Source organism: Erythranthe guttata, chromosome 1, assembly GCF_056151865.1.
Source record: "Erythranthe guttata isolate IM_541 chromosome 1, IM_541, whole genome shotgun sequence".
Lineage (NCBI taxonomy): Eukaryota > Viridiplantae > Streptophyta > Magnoliopsida > Lamiales > Phrymaceae > Erythranthe > Erythranthe guttata.
Window position 1 is genome coordinate 2,050,001 of NC_142533.1, and position 20,067 is coordinate 2,070,067.

Here is a 20,067-nt window from a genome sequence, read left to right on the forward strand (position 1 = left end):
CCCTCTTCTATTTTATCAATTTGCAGCATGATTTGAGTTTCTCACAAAAAAAAAATTAAATAAATAAAATACAAATTGTCTCCTAAAATTATTGCAATAATAATAATAATAATAATAATAATAATAATAATAATAATAATAATAATAATAATAATAATAATAATAAGTATTTTCCCAAATATTTAAAAGAATTTCATCTTCATTTGGGATGTACTTTATAACCAAAGTCAGCATTTAGAATCAAGGCCAACTCGTTCTTGAATTGTCACGTCTAAATTAAATTTTAAATTGTTTCATTTTCAACCTTATTAGCATTTCCGACACCAATTTATTCCTTTTATTTCCCTAGGATAATAGGGCCCGAATTTATTCTTTTATTTAGTTGCAAGATATTAAAGCCTTCGTCTAATGTACAAATGGATCTGTCACCTAATTATTTTTTGGGCTTTTTGCAAAAACCACCCATGTGTTATCTTGAATTGCCAAAAAACCCTTTTTGTTAAAATAATTAGGAAAGTCAATAAGACCCCCTGGGAACTGAACATGTGTTGCATGCATGGAATGTGTGATTGGTATGTGTTTTTTGACGTGAAACGACTCAAATACCCTTTTAAGTCGTAAATTTAGATCATATATTCACTTGAATAGTCTAGTAAAATGGATTAAAGTAGAAATTTACATCAAATGAAAATAAAAAGGTCTAGTTAATTAATTTTAATTAAGTATATATATAATAATATTGCGTAATGCGTGCTAGATTTATTCTAATGTGAAATCTAGATAGATCTTGATTTTAAGAAAAATAATGGCCGGACCCACCGAGCACCACCAGCGCACCACCAGCTGATGGCCCCCTCTCCGCCGTGCAGGCCCCAATGTTTGCGTTGCTTGCCCCTCTCCCAATTTGGAGCATATCAAATATTCAATAATAATAATAATTCAAAAAAAAAAAAAAAAGACAACCATATCTATGTTTTCATTACAGCATAGAATATATGTAAGGCTGTGGCTATATGCAATACTCATTCCACTTGTGCAAGACCAAATTAAAGAAAGATTCCAAAAGATTCTATTTTATTAAGATGGAATGACAAGTATGCCCATAAATTAAATTGGCTTTTTTTTCTCATGTAAGACCAAATACAAATAATGAGAAAAAAACAAAAATCGACACCAAGGTGTCGAAAAACTATGCTACAAATCGACACTTAAGCGTCGAATTTCATAGGTAAAAATCGACATTGACATGTCGAATTTATAGCACAAATTCAAATGTCGAATTTTATACCTCAAAATCGACATCTAAATGTCGAATTTTATACCTCAAAATCGACATCTAAATGTCGATTTTTAGCTGTAAAATTCGACCTGTACATGTCGAATTCGTTTGCGCGGGAGAATTTTTGGAAAATCGATATTCTAGCTAAAAAAAACCCATAAATGCATACATTCTTGGGTTCTTCCATCGTAGAATCTTCTATTTTGATGTCTCATGACTCCATACTTGCCATCTTTGTAAGATTTGTTGAGTTTTGATGATTTTGAATTTCTAGGTTTTGTGGGTTAATGGAGGAGGAAGGAGAAAGGTCTTGTGGGTTTTGGAAGATGGAGAAGATGATAGTTGGTCTTGTTGTTTTGTGGTCTTGTGATAGGGTTTTTTGTGTTTTTGAATTTTTGGTCTTGCATATTTGGAATTTTTTATTTTTTTAATAAATAAGGGTATTATAGTATTTATACATTGAAAATTTTAATTTGGTCTTGCACAAGTGGAATTAGTCTTGCATATAGCCGCAGCCTATATGTAATAGCACAAACATAGATACATAAATGGCCGTACATCAAGTGAAAGGACAACGACTATGTTGTGGATTAATTGGATCCCTCACAAACAATATCCATTTCACATCATCTCCGATCCACTTATTTTAATATATCTTATACTTTTTTTTTAAAATTATTTTATGAAGAAAAAATCATTACAAATTAATCCCACCATAAAGATCCTTATTGGCCTAGCTTTCCTTTAGGGAAAAAAAAAAAAAAAACTTGTAAGCGCATTCATTCGATAAAACTGTATCGAGCTTTTGGCAATTTGATCGAAAATTTGGCACACGTACTATTTACAAAATTGGATAATAATCGAATTAAATATACAGTTTCGTTCAATAATTACTGAATTATCAAAAAAGAGTATCCTTGAAAGAATAATTATATTTGATTTTCTTTTTATTTTTTTTTTGTATAAAATTTAGTATGTAGATATTAGTGAATAAGAAGTGAAAACTAAGGACAATTAATTAATGCACCATTAAACTTTTGAAGCCACTTAAATTAAGAAAAGGGAATATAATATTAATAAGAAGGATCATATCTCATTAAAGATATAAATAGTTAGTGGCAAAGGCACTAGCTTGTATAGGGCCAAGTTCACTTGTGAGATTCAAATTAATTAATTAATTAATTAAATAAATTGATTAAAAGTTAAATCAAATAATTAAAACCCAAATCATGTAAAGAAATAATTAAAAGAGATATGGGGCATTTGTTCCCCAAAGAGGGTTTATTTATGACATAAAGATATTTTATAAGTCAGCCATTTGTTCTTTGCTCTTTTCAGATAAGGAAGCACCAAACCCCTGGGCCCACCCCCCACTGAATCAAATCATTTACGAACGTCTTCGGAGCTTCGCTTAGATTTTTTATTTTATTATTTTTATTTACACAAGATATTTTAATTTAAGTTTGTTAGTTATTTAAACATTTTTTGCTGTTTTTATTTTTATATTATACATATAGCTAATTGGGATACGCATAACACACTTCAAGCCAATTGTTTTATTTAATTATTAAAAAAAATAATAATAATCATACATGTCAAAACACCCTATAAAATTTCAACGCACACATGTATTGATGTATAGGTAGATAATTGTCCACTTCACACACATTCACCTGTGTATTTACATGATTATGTATAGATCCAATTAATCGGATAATATTGTGTTTTGTGGGCCTAAATCCCATTTCATTTTAACTATCTATCACCAAGAAAATGGTCTAGTCGTATTTAACGTTAGAGCCCATTTAATCGAATCTAACTGTTTGTCGACCGGTGACTCTTGACTCGAGCCCCTATTTAAAGCAGAATATGGACTGGTGGAGAGTAATAACGAGAGAAAATCCTTTAAACACTTGTAACTTGCCCTAAATTGTACTCTCGGTGTGTGATTTGGGCTTTTGGTAAATGTGTGAGCTTGTGTGCTTCGTTTTCAGTCTCCCTTTGTGGTTTCTGGATGGGTTGTGTGTGAGAGAGAGATACAGTGACTATAACCTGAGATCCGTTCTCTCGTGTTATTCTTTGTGGTGTTCCTAAGTGTATATTTGGATAAAGAAGACTGGGACCTATTGAGCTCCAACCTTTTCCTTTTATTTATGTTCAGCTAGAATTTTGTAATCAATCCTAACGCTCTGTAATAATTGAAATTATTAAGTCTTAGTTTTATTTAAACGTATAATCGTTGAATATATGACCAACATATAATTTGACACCAAAGTTCTACCACGCAATCAACAATATCGGGTGTAACATATACGAAATCATATAAATTCGGAGACAAAACCACTCGATATACTTCACGGGACGGTCCATTTATAACTTTATTCAAAAAAATAAATAAAAAGGTCCATTTATAACTGGATAAAGGAATAGATGGGCCGCCTTTAATCCAATGGTACAACAAATGTCAATCCTTTAATAAACGTCTTAATGGCCCGAATTGAATTGGGCTTATTTTAATACACGTCAAGATAAACTTTTTTTTTTTTTTTTTTTTTTTTTTTTTGTGAATATAATAAAATAAATTAGTAATATATCAATTTAACCCATGAAATCGAGTTGGTTTGGGAGGAAATGTTTTGTATTGGTAGGCCTAAAACGAGCCACATCTTTACGCTACGTGTCATCGTTACCAATCGCCACGTATGCACGCGCTAAACCTAAATCATACCGGATCTCCCGACACTGTACTCTTTATGTGGGTTTGTATAAAAAAAATAAGAAAATTAAGCTGAAAGAAAAATTAGAAAAAAATAAAAGAAAAAAAGAAGAGCATTCCGTCTATACATACACAATACGTACAACGGAATACAGTGTACCACCGATCACTGAAGAGTTTTCATCCGCTTGATAGAAAATGGCTCGATTGATTCATCACTCGAAGCTCGCCATCTCCAGATTCTCGTCAGTTTTTCTCTCCTTTCTGAATTTTCTAGATGCTTGTTGTTTCTTATTTTTTGGTTAATTTTGTTTGGCGAAAATGGGGAATTTGTGATGGGAATATCTGTATTGGTAATAATGTTTGCTGATTGTGGGCATTTTGAATTCGATTGCGTTACGGTTGAGTTACTTTAATTTTTGGTGGTTTTTGTTGAAGGTTTTATGATCGAAATTTCGACATTGGATTGTTTCGTCTCACTGATTGTGATATGTTTAGGGTTCAATTTGGCCTGAATTTGATCTCGATGTTGCTCTTCTGACATGCCCAATTTTGCACATGTTTGTTCCTTAATTTCATTGAACAGGGTGTTCTTATGTTAGTACTTTATGTTGAATTGTGAGATGGAGAAATCCGTGTTTTCTCGTGTGCGAAGGAATTAGAATTCATTTGGGATTTGAGTCGTTGATGCCAGAATCGGTGATGAAAACATTAGGGATCTCTTTTTCCGTTGCTTGATTTTGAAGAAATGTGAATGACAAGTCTGTATGGATGTAGTTACAAGATTATTTTGGCATAATTATTTTTTCGGTTTTGGTTCCAATGTTATTCTATAGGCGATACTTCGGATAGGAAGCAAAGGAAATTGACTTTGATTGATTTGCTTTTCATTTTCATGTGAAACATGTCTCGAAACATAGAACCAAATGCAGCAGTAGTTTTAGATACCCTCGATAAGTTTATGATCGCTCATTTTTCTTTTGCCGCTATTTTACTTCCTTCTGTTCATTTACCTTCTCGGGTACCAACCATAGCAATATTCTTATCCTACTTATTTTCTTGATCTGCAAAAAAAGTATATCCGCCTCGAGAAATGGACGATTTCTTTCAACTAGTTCGGATAAATCCGACGGCCCAATAGGTTCTGCTAAAGCTGGTATTGTTGAGGAAGCAGAGACTGTACAGCTTCCTCCCCCTCCAACAGAGAAGGTGTTTCATCGAAATTTATTCTCTTACCATTTTAAGTTTTAGCTACTTGTTTTATTAGTTTCAGAACATTTTTTCGGGTTTACATTTCAGCTGCTTGTGATTGGTGGAAATGGATTTGTTGGCTCTCATATCTGCAAAGAAGCTTTGAATCGCGGTTTGACTGTTGCTAGCCTCAGCAGGTACTCATTGATTGTCTTTGACTTGATTTCAATCGAGAATTCACCACTGAAAAACGCGTACTCTCTTTAATTATTCAAATCAAAAATTCTGATTCATGTTAATGGGATAGAGCCATTTGATGACTATTTGTGCAGGTTAAAAGACTGTTCGAACAGAAAAAATATTAAAAATACACGAGCATTTCTCTCTTCTCTTGTTCTTGATATGTGCTTTGGAACTATTTTATATTTCAAGAAAATGGTTGTTTATGTTTCTTCGGCAGATGTAACTTCTGACTAATCAATCATGTTCTGCTTTCTGCAGATCGGGTAGATCTTCAATTCAAGAATCTTGGGCTAACAGTGTGATGTGGCATCAAGGTATTCTTGTTTCTTGCCAGTATTAATATGCTAATCTCTTTTCTTCTTTTTATAGTTGAAATGTTTTGGTCGTTTGAGTTTTTTTTTTCTTCTTCTTTTGAAGGCAACCTGTTCTCGACTGATTCATGGAAGGATGCACTGAAAGGAGTAACTTCAATCGTATGTACCGGCTCAACTTAATTCTCAGTTCTTAGTGAGAGTTACTAAAATGTTCACTCATAGTGGTGCCTTATATTTCCTTTTTTGTCTGGTTTATGTGTTATGTCTGACAATGACCTGCCTGGTCTGATTTTGCTCTGTGCAGATTTCTTGTGTTGGTGGTTTTGGTTCAAACTCAGAAATGTACAAAATTAATGGGACCGCAAATATTAACGCTATTAGGGCTGCTTCAGATGAAGGTATTTTTTAATGTTAGTCTCGTGTTTTCGTAGGACTCTCTCTCTCTCTCTCACGTGTGTGTGTGTGTGTGTGTGTGTGTGTGTATAGAATATTCTGTCTTAAATTTTCTTTCTTCAAATCTGTAGGAGTTAAGAGGTTTGTGTACATCTCTGCTGCTGACTTTGGTGTGGTAAATTACCTGCTACAAGGTTACTATGAGGGGAAGGTATTTTCAGAACCTAGTTACCTTAAGCTGATGTTGAGTTTTTGGTTCCGAATAATTGAGTAAATTTACCAAACAATCAAGAATCTTTAAATTTTTACGATACTTAAATTCAACCGATGCAGGCTGATTTTAATTAAATATTTTCTCATTGTTATAAAACAACAGATATCCAATTTATTACAGCTATCTTACCATTTGTCAACATCCTTTTCCAGCTATGGTTTTTTTTTCTTTGCCTTGTTTAATTTATCTTATGGTGCAGAGAGCCGCTGAGACAGAGTTACTCACTAAATATGCGTATGGAGGTGCGTTCATCTCTCTCTCTCTCTCTCACACACACACACACACACACACACACACAAATGGTGTATTTAGGCATAGTACACAAACACAAAAATCAGAGAAACTATACTCTCAAATCTAATTGGAAGTGTCTCTTTATTTACAGGAGTGATTTTGAGGCCTGGTTTCATATATGGAACTCGTCGTGTTGGGAGCATGAAAGTACCACTTGGCGTGATTGGCTCTCCTTTGGAGATGGTGAGCCTTATTTTCCTCAATTTTAAAAAGATAAAAATAAATAAATAAACTGTCCATAGAATTAATCCTTAACTCTCTATGCCGGGAAGAATCTAGTTTGGCCTGTTAAGGTGGGACCCATTCCCCGAAATTGCACGCTGCAGTTGATTACTAACATCTTAATCACTGCTTAATCTCGAATTATTAACACTAAATATAACACACTCGTTATATCTAAATGTTATGCAGGTGCTGCAGCATGCTAAGCCACTGAGCCAGATCCCGCTAGTGGGGCCACTATTAACCCCTCCTGTTAATGTTAATGCTGTTGCTAGAGTTGCCGTAAGAGCGGCAAGTGATCCCGTTTTTCCACCTGGCATTGTCGATGTTTATGGGATTTTACGGTATAGTCAGCAGAAATAAATGCGTTGAATATTTATCGTCTTTAGCCATACATTTGTAGAGCCTGGTTCTTGCTGGAGGCCTGATTAATAATTATAATAATTCGGTTAGTGTCGTATGATTCAGTGATCGATGTAATAAGAAAGATGTCCACTGCGAGTTTTATAAGCCCATATATATGCAAGTGTTTTTTTTATATCGTTGTTGGATAATATACGTTTATTGTTCAGGAATTGTGCCATGCACAAAAGAGCATGCGTAAAAAGCTAATTAAAACACGAATTTACAATGTTCATGAGTTCTACAATCACGCTCAAAATATGGACAAAAGTATGCACACAAAACTATTATTCGCGCAAAAGTGCATGCGTACAAACGCTCGTGAGAACACGGATTACAATACTACGATGTGAATACGCATCGTCAAATCATGCAGAAACTAGAATGGGTTTTGTAATTTTCATTTCTGATTTTACATTAATGTTCTTCATTCTTAATTACCAAAAAAATGTTTTTTGATTATTTGTTTTCATATTTTTAGATCATATTTCGTTTTAAGTTTTGATTAGTCTACAAAAAATAATATTTTTATGATATTTTTTCTTAAATTTAATGAATTAATGAATAATGGCAGTAAATTACAACTTAAGCCATCAGTTTTTATTTAAGGCAGGCACGCTTTTAGATTTTACTTCTAGTCTTTCACAATCACCTCTCTCACGCCACCGCACCCCGTCGTCACTCCGCTAAGCGCAGCCTTCCGGCCGCCGTGCGCATACAGAATCCGAAATAACCGGGCGTAATGAACGGCCAAACCAGCCACCCGCAACCAAAGGACGGCCGCCACGACGACGATGCCGCACTGACGGAATTCCTTGCTTCTCTAATGGACTACACACCCACCGTAATTATCTTCTCTAATCTCCGATTCAAATTCAGTAATTGTGTTTTTTCCTGTGAGTAATTGCATTAATTTGCAGATACCTGATGAATTGGTGGAGCATTACTTGGCAAAAAGTGGATTCCAGTGCCCCGATATCCGATTGTAGGTACTCTCTGCCCTCTTTAATTTACCCTAGAAGGGGATTCAAGTTTGATTTTACACTACTTTGAATTGATTTTCCAATCTCACTTAGTTCTCTGAAAGTGAGTTTTAGGTTACCTTTTACAATGTTATAATCATTTAGTGTCATCTGGAGTTTAATGATTTGGGTATTTTTTCCGTCTTCGTTTTCGACTTTTTCGCGAGTGCACCTATTCTTACTTGTTCCATTTTACCGATTTTCAAACATTTGGTTCTCTTTGATTTCACCGTTGCAAAAAAATTGTAACGAGATGCAACTAGAACATATATCAAATACGACAAAAATAAAAATCCCGTTTCGTTATACTTATTCGTCAAAAAAATAGAATTTGCTTCTTCCGGTTCCGATGGTGATTTTATGAACAGTGAGTTATGTATTGAGCAGAAATATGTAAATCATTGGTGATAATTCAACCTTTTCAAATCATTATCGGATCGCAGAAAATATGAAGAGGTAGTATTAGATGTGTAACAAATTTGTCTTATATTTGAATTGGACAAGAATATCTAAGAGAAGGCAAAATTGTGATGAAATACGGAATCATATCAAAAAATTAGTGGCCCGGACCAGGAGAGAGAGTAGAGTTTTCTCGAGAATTTTTGCGGTTCTTACAAATCAATGAAACCTTTGCTGGATGATTACGGATTCCTTTTTGAGATGATTGATTAAACATTGTTTGATTAGGAATACATTGAATAACAGAGTGCTGGGAGTGAATAAATTTAAGCCAAATATATACATTTGTGTTATATATATGGTTAAGCTGCATATATTACTGTTTTCGGTTTTTCCCTTTTAAATAATTTAAAAATTGATATATATTTATCTTTCTCTCTTGTTTTCTGTGTTTTATCAATGCAAATATTTTTTTGGTGGATGATGGTATATTTTCTTTCCATAGGACAAGGCTGGTTGCTGTGGCTACTCAGAAATTCATCGCTGACGTGGCAACAGATGCTCTTCAGTACGTTTTTCTTAAAACCTTCTGTATGCGAAATAATTTTTTTCTTTCTTTGATACCGTTTTATATTCATTTCAATTTCTTGGCTATTTTCATTTAGTGTATAGTGTATTTATTTTGAACAATGTTTTCTTGCATCTGAATATGCAGACAATGCAAGGCAAGACAGTCGACTATAATCAAGGACAAAAGAGATAAACAACAAAAGGTCCGAAAAATCGTGCTCTATATTGATTCCTATGTTTCGTTTCAATAGTTTTAAAACTAACTTCTTAACAGGATAAGCGTCTGATCTTGACAATGGAGGATCTTTCCAAGGCTCTGAGTGAGGTAACTTTGAGAAACGCGTAAATTTTATTTTTCTTTGTTATTTGAAAATGAATTATTTATTTTCGTTGATATTAAACATGAAAAAAAAAAATTCTATGTTCATTTTGCAGTATGGTGTGAATGTCAAACACCAAGAATACTTTGCTGACACTCCATCTGCTGGTTTAGATTCCCCTCCAAGAGACGAGTAAAACACACAATGTCGTATTTGAAGGTTTCGTTAAGTTGCTTTTGTAATCTCGATCGACAAAATTCTCCTCAAAGTCAAATTACTGGCTATTTCGAATGTTTTGTGATGGGGAGTCGAGTGAATTTAGTAGATTGTGATTAGACTTGTGTATTGCGTTTTTTCGTAATGGTGTACTTAGTTTTTTGCTATATACATTATCGTATATCTGTCAAATTATCGGAGATTGTTGTTTTATTGTTTGTCTACTTAGTCATTTTTATATATCCATTGACGTTCATAATTTGGGTTTTCTTAAGGCCGAATACATGCTTTTCAAATGTTTATATACAATTAAACTCATATAAATTAAATGAATTCTGGACAAATATTAATTAATTAATTAATAATTTATTATTTTATAAAAAATACCGGAACCTTTTTAGATAACAAGTGCACTCAAAATGCAAATTCTAATCAACTGTTATGAGTTATCGTAATGAATGAATGTCGAACATCTTGTCACTATTCCAAAAAAGATAAAACAAATGAATATTATTAAAATTGATAATTGAGAATATTATTAAAATTGAAGATGGTATTTTTTTTTGGTTAAACTTTGAGAACATAAATAATAGCGTAAATTACAACCATCCCTGAGGTATGGTCAAATTACGAAAAACATCTCTTATTTGGGTAATTATAGTAACCCTTCAACTATAAATCTTCTTACACGTTCGCCCTTGCGGTGTCAAATTTAGTGGAATCTTGTAGATCATATGGAATATTCTCAATTTTGTATCAATTTTATCCCATTCGAGCTCCACATTTTCAAGCAAGATGATCAATAGATGTGTTTTTTGGCTTGTATATATCTGATTGTCGTGCATCAGAAACTGCATTTTTGGCCCAAAACATGTACAAACTAGAGAATATTCCACGGAATCTAGAAGATTATGTTGAATTGTACACTATAAGGGTGAACATGTAAGAAAATTCATAATTAAAAGGATAGATGCAATTATCCAAACATAATGGGATTCTTTTGTAATTTAACCTATATCAGGGGTGGTTGTAAGTTACCCTAAATAATACAAATAGTTATTTGTACGTTAAAAAAAAGTAACTAACAACAACAAAAAAAACCATGCATTAATATTAATTAATGCAAACAAACCATTGTCTACAAATGAAATACAACAAACTAAATTTTATTTAAAAAAAAAAAAAAACTAAATATTCCGACGGTGGGAAGGACCGGCTCCTCCACCAGCAGATGGATCCTGCCCCCACCGGGGAATATAATTATACTGTATGGAATATTCTCCAACAGTAGCTGATGTCGGATCCTGATTCTGGTTATCATGATCCGATTGTTGCGGCGGTGGTGGAAAATAATTGTACTGCATCGGAGGAAACTGGCCACCACCTCCACTTCCTCCAGCCGCCCCCGCCGCCGACGCCGACGGAACCTCCGCCCCAAATGGAGGAGCACCAAAATTGTACGGGACAGAAAACTGCCCGCTGCCACTACCAGACGGCCCCTCACCCGCCTGAGTAACAAAGTACTGTCCTCCGCCGCCGCCGCTGCCGCCGCTTCCACTCGCACCACCCGAAGCGTACGGCGGCGCATCAAAGTACTGTGTGGTGGCAAACTGGTGATCCCCGAATGCCACCGGGGAGTAAGTAGACGACGACGGCCCCGGAGGGAAGTCGAAGTTCTGAGCAAACATGCCCGGAACTATCTCGCCTCCAGTCGGAGGCGGCGGTGCCGCCGCCGGCGCCGCATCCGCCGCGGCGGCGGCGGCGGAAGTGGAAGCTCCATTGTTGAGCTCCGAGATCCGGTTCTGGATTTTGACCTTGAAGGCGCGAAACCACGCCTTCCATTCCAGGACCTGCTCCGGCGAGAGGCTCTCGATCGGGGTATCCTCCCACCACCCCTTGGGCCGATTCCGGTCCATCTCGTCGAGCTCCTTCTCCCGCTCCTTGAGGCGGTCCTTCTCCTCATGGATCTGGTCCAGCCGCCGGTTCAGGTTATCGATCCGGGCGCGTGTGTGAGCCTCAACCACCCGGGCGTAGTCGCTGAGGGGCTGGTTGGGGTTCCGGAATCGGTCGATGACCGATTCCATCGACGGATGGAAGAAGGAGAAAGGGTTGTCGGTAGGGGAGAAGATAATTATACCAATGTCCACACCACAAAGCGTGCTCAGCTCGCTCGCCTTCTTATAAAGCCCCAATCGCCGCTTCGAGAAGGTGGCGTACAGATCGTCCTGGTTTTCGATCAGCCTGATCGGGATTCTCTGTCGCCCCCTCGTTTGCCTGCCCGCCATTGTTGAACAGAAAATTAGAATTAAGTTGCAGAGAATTATTATTCTATATATGAAATGAAACTTTGCTCTCTATGTGTGTACTGTGTGTGTATGATCTACGTTTGTTTGTAGGGTATTTATAGTGAAATTGTGTGAGATATGATTCAATCTGATTTGGATTTACACATTTATAATTTCTTTATTTTGGTAACCATCATTTAACATTTTATTAAAAAAAAATTTGAGTGTAGGATTTGGCAATCTGATTTTGAATTAGGGCATTCTATGTCCATTTATAGTCAACTGCATGATTATGCATCAATCTTAATTCTAGATTCTAGTTATTATTTTCATGTAATGATTTGCTTACCAAATTAACAAAAAAGTAAAAAATAAAAAAATTATATATATATATATATATATATATATATATATATATATATATATATATATATATATATATATTCAAAATTAAATCTTCAAGTTACCAATTACGAAAAGAATAATTAATAATCGAACCAAATTAATAAAAATAGAAAAAAAAAAAGCAATAAACTTACCGGTGATGGAGAAAAAATTGCAATAACATCAATATTGCATAACCATATATGCTAGTTTGATAACCCATTATTTTGACAAAGAAAAGGCTAATTGAACACTTTGAAGAAACTCTATGAATATATGCTTAGTGAGATATATATTATATACTACTGCGCTCTTATGTATTTTTGTATTGCTGATTTAACTATGAACGGGTGTCCGCTGTATTTATAGAGGCCATGGTTCGTTTGTTTTGGAAACTGGAACGCGTCTTTTTTTTCATATAGGAAGTGCAATGATTGTAATATTTAATCGATAATCAAATCACGAGGTTTTGCCGATGAATGATAATAAAACATCTTGGCTATTTTTAATTTATGGAAAGTATTACACTTTTTTGTTTATCTGCGGACAATATTATAGGTATCGTGATTATAAATGGTAGTCGTAAATTATAATTTGACTTTAATTTATCAAAAAAAGTAATAAAATTTGAAAATCTAGTTTCTTAGGCGTTCGAAGAGAATTTTAATTCACACGTAATAACGAAATTAATTTCTAGGACTTAAATGTATATTTTTTTTTGTAAAATAATTAGCTTCATAAAACTAATAACAATTATAAAAACTTAATATAACTTAATATATATTTGTTAATTCCACATTTTTACACTCCACAACATCATTGCATTATATTATAATGTACAAATATCTCATATGTTATTCGACATAATTAATGAACTTAATATGAAACTAGGGGAAATACGCAATACCCCCTCAAATGAAAAATATTTTGTGCTAAACCCAATTGACTATTAGAGACTTTTCCCTACACCCACTACGCCACAAAGCATCATCCATAGCGTTTGAAAAACGCTATCGTAGGCTATTATAGCGTTTTTACAAACGCTATGTCTGCCGGAGCTATAATAGGCCGGAACTTTTCCATAGCGTTTTGTAAACGCTATATTAAAATTCCTAGGCATAGCGTTTTTGTTGAGCTATTATTCACTCTGTTATAGCACGTATTTTGCGCTATTGTTTTAGCAACTATAGCCTAAAATAAGTGCTATGTCATACTATAGCATCTGATTGTGAGCTATGGTTGCATCATTAATTTTATTTAATTAATGCTATTGAACACATCGATTTTTCTAATAGATTTGTTCAACAAAATAATGAACATAATAATATAATACTCCTATTTTTGTAAAACATCTGGAAAATATCACCAAAAATTGTCATTAATATATTAACCAAGTTAATATATGAACATAAAAAGGTTAACAACTAACACTATCTTTCAATATTTTTATAGAACAAAAAGAAAAGAAATAGTGTCTCAATAAAAAATATGGTCTAAAATGCACTTATCATTATTTAAAGTAAGAAAAACTTATAATTTAAAGATCTCCAATATTCTCATGTCTTCAAGTCGGCAAGCACTTACGCTGAACTCCGAAGGTTCCAAGTTTTTCTGTAAAAGATGACATATAAATACAATATTAAAAGCTTTACAAGGTACTGGTTAAGTACATTTCAACATAGACTAAATAATTTAAACAACTTGTATGGATTGGTGCACTTCAGCATTCGCAGTATATGATGTTCGCATCAGATAGAAAATGCATACGATTTCCCATATCGAATAACACACATTTTGGCAGTTTGAAATGTACTATATAATTACATGTGTACAGACTTTTATCAACAAGTATAACATCAAGTGATTTGGGAAATATATGTTTGTAATTAGTTTACCTCACTTTCAACCGGCAATAAACTTTGAAAATTATGAATTTCAAAGCGATAGACTATCAGTTGGATTCCTCAAGCCAACCAAGAAGTGAGGGTGATTGAAATTCACTAGAGTAGCAAAGATGACATCTGCAAAGACATTATACCTGCAAAGAAGACCATAAATCTTTGAATAAGCTGTTATAGACTAGATCTACAAGCAATAACTACATATACTGCACATTTGATTAAAACTTGCAAAATAAATTATAAAGAATTTACAACCACTCACATTAAGAGTTTACGTTCATAAATAAGAGGCCTAATACAAGGCCACACCATGAGTCACAAATCGGAACCGAACTTCAACGGTTATCAGTAAGCAAATCAATAAATGTTTCTAAAGCAATGGAAAGGCACACCTATTTTTAGGTTATGAATCAATAATATTAAAATCATTGGAATAACATGCCAAAACTATCAATACTAAGATGAACAGATAATGAAAATAAACATAAAAATAAAAATAATACAAGTTCTCCTATACTTGCATTTAGTGAACTAGTCCCCAAGTCATTAAGAAGAGTACTAACCGAAAATATTTCTCCATTTTGAATCTGTGCAATTTGCTTATAATTTCGGCAAAGCAGCTACACAAGACAAGAGAGAAGATCAAATTCATATTTTTTCCGTAAAATAAAATCTGCCGCAAATGATAAAATACGTGTTATATGTATATAAATTTTACTAACCAAAATTGTTCAACAAAATGACTCTTGTAGAAAGGATAAATCAACCTTATGAGAAACACCGATTTCTCACAGTCATCATATTAGAAGCCCCATAAGCAATTTTCACATAACTCCATAAGAAATTGGGATCTAAAATATATGGGAATCATAAAACCCATACTTTACCCAACAGGACAATTACAACCGAAAGAGGAAATGAATTAAGTAGAATTAGGAATTTTGGCAAATAAATTAAAATAAGGAACATAAAAAAATAATGAGAGAAATTGATAGTGAGAACAAGATGCGAGAACATGTTGTTTTGATCTGGACTGGAAGGAAGAGAAACGGGAAGACGATAGGGTTGGGCTGGTCGGCAGATCGACGAGAGAAAGCATCCGCTAGCGGAATTCTTGAGGAAATAATTGATGGTTAAGAAAAATTAAATTTTCTCTCACTAAAACTCTAATTTATTCTTGAGACACCGAAAAAAAAGGCTTGGGCCTGGGACGCCTATAATCTATAGCGTTTATTTTTTAATTCTTCTAAGCCGTAAAAGTTATTATATAAGTTATAACACTTGTTGAAAAAACGCTATAAGATAATGCTATTAAAAGCCAATTTCGTTGTAGTGACCCAAGTTTCATTCTTAATTAGTGAGACCCCCTAATCAATCATGATAAGACTAAAGTGTCCTTATGTGATTAGGTTTTTAACGTGATATAATTTATTTCACTCTTTCACTCTCCCTCTCTCTCTCTCTCTCTCTCTCTCTCTCTCTCTCTCTCTCTCTCTCTCTCTCTCTCTCTCTCTCTCTCTCTGTCGTTCTCAATCCCGCCTTTTTTTTTTTTCTTTTTTTTTTTCTCTTTTTCCGACTTTCTGCAGATCTGTACACCACCGCCGTAGTCCACTCATCATAGTTACCGTTGTTCGTGCACTCGTCACCGTCGGAGCCAAAAATACCTTACAACCGCCGGTCGGCCGAAACCTAATGCAGGAGGCCCTCCTTCGTACAAGTGGTGGCAGCGGTGCCTCCCCCACCTCGTCGCCGCCCTTCGTCGGATGCATTACATGGAGATTTCCCTTTTTCTTTTTCTCTCGATTTCTCATGGTTTTTTTTTTTTTTTTTTTTTTCCAGATTTGTTCACCACCACCACCGTAGCCACATCCCCACTCTCTCTGTCATTCACCGTCGTTGTCGTCGCCTCCCCCTCCCTCCCTTTCGTTATTTTCGATTTTTTTCTTTTTTTCTCTCTCCAGATCTGAAACAGCAGCATCAACGTGACTACTCTGGTTCGAATATGAATATTGCTGATTCGCTCGATTAGTGATTTATTATTTTCTCGTGTTCGTTGTTTCTCTCGATTTCTCTCTCTTACATCGCCATCGTCTCCAAAAAGATTTGTACACAATCATTACTGTCGTCGCTCGTTGCCGCCGCCTCCTCCTTCGTTTCCACGTAAGGCTCTTTCTCTCTTTTTCGTTGTCTTTCTCATTTTTTTATTTTTTTTCCACATATGTCCACCACCACCACCACCGCCGTCACCGCCTCTCTCACTCTCTTTCCTTCACCACAGCCACCATCGCCGTTGTCGTCGACTCCCCATGACTCTCCTTCGTTATTTTTCTATCTATATTTATGTATTTTTCGATTTTTTTTTTTCAGATCTGAACAACAGCAGTAACAGAACTACAGTCGTGTTCGAATATGATCCATGTTTATATATTCTTCGAATATGGCTGTAGTCATATTCGAATATGACTATTGTTGAATATGACTGTAGTCATATTCGAATATATTCTATCTCCTCGTTCTCAAGTTGACTTCTAAAACTAGATTCAAAATTGTTATTTTTTGTATGGGTTTTGATTGGATTGTTTTCGTAAACAATAGGGAATCTTCGTTGTTTTATTTAATTTGGTAAACATGACTATACCACACTATATAATCGGAACTTTTTAAGTTGAAAATGTAAAAAAATGCAATATAAAGAAAGAATATGTCAACATAGTCTCATATAGTCATATTCAACTATAGTCATATTCAAATATAAAGAAAGAATCTGTCGAGAAAAATATTCAATTTTTTGTTTAAAAAATATTAAAAAATAAAAATAAATTAAAAATGGCTAAAAATCCGAAAATAATAAAAAAAAAATCATTTTTTTGATTTGGTAGCAAATTTTTAGGAATTTGGAAGCATATTTTTAGCAATTAGATTATTGTTATGGAAAGAGAGAGAAAATGAATAATTGAGATTTTTAGGAATTAAAAAAAATATTTTTATAGAAAAAATATTAAAAAATAAAAATAAATAAAAAATGGCTAAAAAATCTGAAAATAATAAAAAATAAAAAAAATAAAATCATTTTTTTGATTTGGTAGCAATTTTTTAGGAATTTGGAAGCAGATTTGTAGGAATTAGATTATTGTTATGGAAAGAGAAAAAAAAAAAGGAATAATTGAGATTTTTAGGAATTAAAAAAAATATTTTTATTAAAAAAAATATTAAAAAATAAAAATAAATAAAAAATGGCTAAAATCCGAATATAATAAAAAAAAAATCATTTTTTTGATTTGGTAGCAAATTTTTAGGAATTTGGAAGCAAATATTTAGGAATTAGATTATTGTTATGGAAAGAGAGAAAAAATGAATAAAATTGACATAAGGGTAGAATTGAGAATACAAATTCTAGGGGTTATCACAAAGAAAGATTTAAGGGATGGACATATCACCATTTATTATCTATATGAGGGGTTTATTGCTAATGACCCCATGAAACTGTAATGTTGCTTCATGTTTGGACACATTTTTGTATCCACTAAATATTTATTAATTAGTTTGAGTTTATTTAAGTTGGTTAAAGTAGGAAAATCTAAACCCTTACGTAAGAAAATTGATGAATATATGGAAGAAAAATAAACATGAAATATCTAAAGGTGATGAAATAATTGGAAACAAATTTTATAATATCTAAAGGTGATGAAATCACTATAACAAAAATGTCTTTTGGAGACATAGATAAGTGTCCTGACATGTAACATTTTGGGGCACTTATACCTATAAGGGCAAATAAAATATATGTCGCGTAGTTGTGTGTCGCAATAGCTTGTGGAACACTTATATATGTCCCTATAGAATTCTCTTTTTAAGACAATTATATGTGTCCCGATATAATATGTTGAGGCGTTTACATTCGTCCTGTAAAGATGTTACTATTTTTTGGTCAATAACTTGTTGTGACACTTGCATCAAATTTGAGACATTTGTATGTGCCGCTGAAATATATAAATGTTCTTATATATTTATTGAATAAATATTCCATAAAAATCTATTTGAAATAATTATTACTAAATTGAATAAATAAAAGTATAAAACATATAAAAACACAAAAAAAAAACGATTACGATAACTATGGAAATGGGAATTTCAATTGCATCTGGTCACAAAGTTTACAAATATTACAATCAATTCCAGTATCTTGTTATGGTACAACTTTTGTACCGAAAACTATACCTACAACTATGCCCGAGTTTTCTAGAAAAATGTAGTGAATATGATATTTAACTAATAATTCTTACATTCTTACACCAAAAATTCAAAATGCTTGATTTAGCTCCATCGTATGCTTGTGTGCATCAACAATAAAATTCATCATCCAGAGCAATCTATCTGCACAAAAATACACATTACTTAGTAACAATAAAATAAATTATAAAATTCCTACAGAACAGCAAATTTGTATCTCTACCACATTAAGAGTAAAGGTTAAGGCATAAACGAATGCAGGTAAAATAAGAAACTTACGCGAAAAAAAAAAAAAAAAAAAACAGAATTTAGATAAAACTTACTCAATACTATCACTAGCAATTATTTACTAGTTTCTTTATTAGACTGGGCTACTCCAAGGTCTATCGTAGCAATTCTCTCAACAAATTTCAAAGTGCTAATCGCCCGGTGTTAAAATGCCATACTCACCATCACACCTGTGTGATGTACGCGTCCAACAATGCTTGGAAATACAGCTCGTGGAGCACCATATTTAGCACTATTAGCCTATCAGAAAAACGAAAGAGTTTCTATTAAATTCAACAATAAGAGCTGGATCAATGAGTCGTAAATTTATGAACAATGGAGTAATTTATACATTCACCATTCTTGTGTCATTGTCCCATACGAGTGAATGCTATCCGCTTGGACCATTTTATACTAGCACATGTAGTGAAAATATAGCTTCGGTAAGCACACAATTTATTTTATTTTATTTTACCAAGTCCTATAATATTCTTTTTTATAGTGTGAATTTGATTTTATAATCATTCTACAAAGTTAAATAACATTCACAAGAAATACAAAAAGTTCTGATGAGTAAATTCACACTGATAGTAGGAAGACAATGAATCTTTAAATCCTTAAGGACTCGATCTACATCAAATTAACTTGTTCATTTTGCAGTATGGTGTGAATGTCAAACATCAAGAATACTTTGCCGACACTCCATCTGCTGGTTTAGATTCCCCTCCAAGAGACGAGTAAAACACACAATGCCGTGTTTGAAGGTTTCGTTAAGTTGCTTTTGTAATCTCGATCGCATTAATTCTCATCGAAGTCAAATTACTGGCTATTTCGAATGTTTTGTGATGGGGAGTCTAGTGAATTTAGTAGATTGTGATTAGACTCGTGTATTGCGTTTTTTTCGTAATGGTGTATTTAGAATTTTGCTATATACATTATCGTATATCGGTCAAATTAATTATCGGAGATTGTTGTTTGATTGTTCGGCTACTTGGACATTCTTAGATATCCATTGACGTTCATAATTTGATAAAATAATAATTATTATTTTATGAAAAATACAGGAACTTTTTAGATAACAAAGACACTTAAAATGCAAAATTTTAATCAAATGTTATGAGTTATCGTAATGAATGAATGTCGAA

At 33.6% G+C, this 20,067-nt stretch overlaps 3 protein-coding genes and 1 long non-coding RNA gene across 5 annotated transcripts; 2 read left to right on the forward strand and 2 right to left on the reverse strand.

Annotated features, from left to right (window-relative positions):
• Positions 1–3,904: 3,904 nt before the first annotated feature.
• On the forward strand, positions 3,905–7,464 carry LOC105975361 (NAD(P)-binding Rossmann-fold superfamily protein). Its single transcript, XM_013000554.2, has 10 exons — positions 3,905–4,240; positions 5,072–5,204; positions 5,295–5,383; positions 5,688–5,743; positions 5,847–5,902; positions 6,048–6,141; positions 6,268–6,347; positions 6,610–6,652; positions 6,796–6,887; positions 7,116–7,464. The coding sequence occupies exons 1-10, from the start codon at positions 4,194–4,196 to the stop codon at positions 7,287–7,289; spliced, it is 864 nt and encodes a 287-aa protein (XP_012856008.2). The 5' UTR covers positions 3,905–4,193; the 3' UTR covers positions 7,290–7,464.
• A 452-nt stretch (positions 7,465–7,916) lies between these two features.
• On the forward strand, positions 7,917–19,879 carry TAFII15 (TBP-associated factor II 15). 2 transcript variants are annotated; one of them, XM_088816085.1, is made up of 6 exons: positions 7,917–8,172; positions 8,249–8,313; positions 9,255–9,317; positions 9,465–9,522; positions 9,594–9,644; positions 19,583–19,879. In XM_088816085.1, the coding sequence occupies exons 1-6, from the start codon at positions 8,071–8,073 to the stop codon at positions 19,661–19,663; spliced, it is 420 nt and encodes a 139-aa protein (XP_088672211.1). In that variant the 5' UTR covers positions 7,917–8,070; the 3' UTR covers positions 19,664–19,879. The 2 variants fall into 2 exon arrangements, with proteins under 2 accessions (XP_088672211.1, XP_012856016.1); XM_013000562.2 differs by lacking the exon at positions 19,583–19,879 and adding an exon at positions 9,755–10,031.
• On the reverse strand, positions 10,938–12,171 carry LOC148772563 (uncharacterized). Its single transcript, XM_088816077.1, has one exon. It carries the CDS (start codon positions 12,138–12,140, stop codon positions 11,043–11,045), a length of 1,098 nt encoding a protein of 365 aa, XP_088672203.1. The 5' UTR covers positions 12,141–12,171; the 3' UTR covers positions 10,938–11,042.
• LOC148772564 (uncharacterized) lies at positions 13,904–15,645 on the reverse strand. Its single transcript, XR_016032184.1, has 4 exons — positions 15,148–15,645; positions 14,688–15,045; positions 14,420–14,562; positions 13,904–14,135 (listed from the first exon to the last, which is right to left on the reverse strand). It is a non-coding gene; the product is annotated as an uncharacterized LOC148772564 (long non-coding RNA).
• Positions 19,880–20,067: the final 188 nt, after the last annotated feature.

Bases quoted from the DNA above. Each gene is read 5' to 3' on its own strand.
- LOC105975361 (XM_013000554.2), top strand. From the start codon at position 4,194: ATGGCTCGATTGATTCATCACTCGAAGCTCGCCATCTCCAGATTCTC. The intron at 6,348-6,609 runs GTATTTTCAGAA...CTTATGGTGCAG, and splicing joins AAGGTTACTATGAGGGGAAG to AGAGCCGCTGAGACAGAGTT. The intron at 6,653-6,795 runs GTGCGTTCATCT...CTTTATTTACAG, and splicing joins CACTAAATATGCGTATGGAG to GAGTGATTTTGAGGCCTGGT.
- TAFII15 (XM_088816085.1), top strand. From the start codon at position 8,071: ATGAACGGCCAAACCAGCCACCCGCAACCAAAGGACGGCCGCCACGAC. The intron at 8,173-8,248 runs GTAATTATCTTC...ATTAATTTGCAG, and splicing joins TAATGGACTACACACCCACC to ATACCTGATGAATTGGTGGA. The intron at 8,314-9,254 runs GTAGGTACTCTC...TTCTTTCCATAG, and splicing joins CAGTGCCCCGATATCCGATT to GACAAGGCTGGTTGCTGTGG.
- LOC148772563 (XM_088816077.1), bottom strand. From the start codon at position 12,140: ATGGCGGGCAGGCAAACGAGGGGGCGACAGAGAATCCCGATCAGGCTG.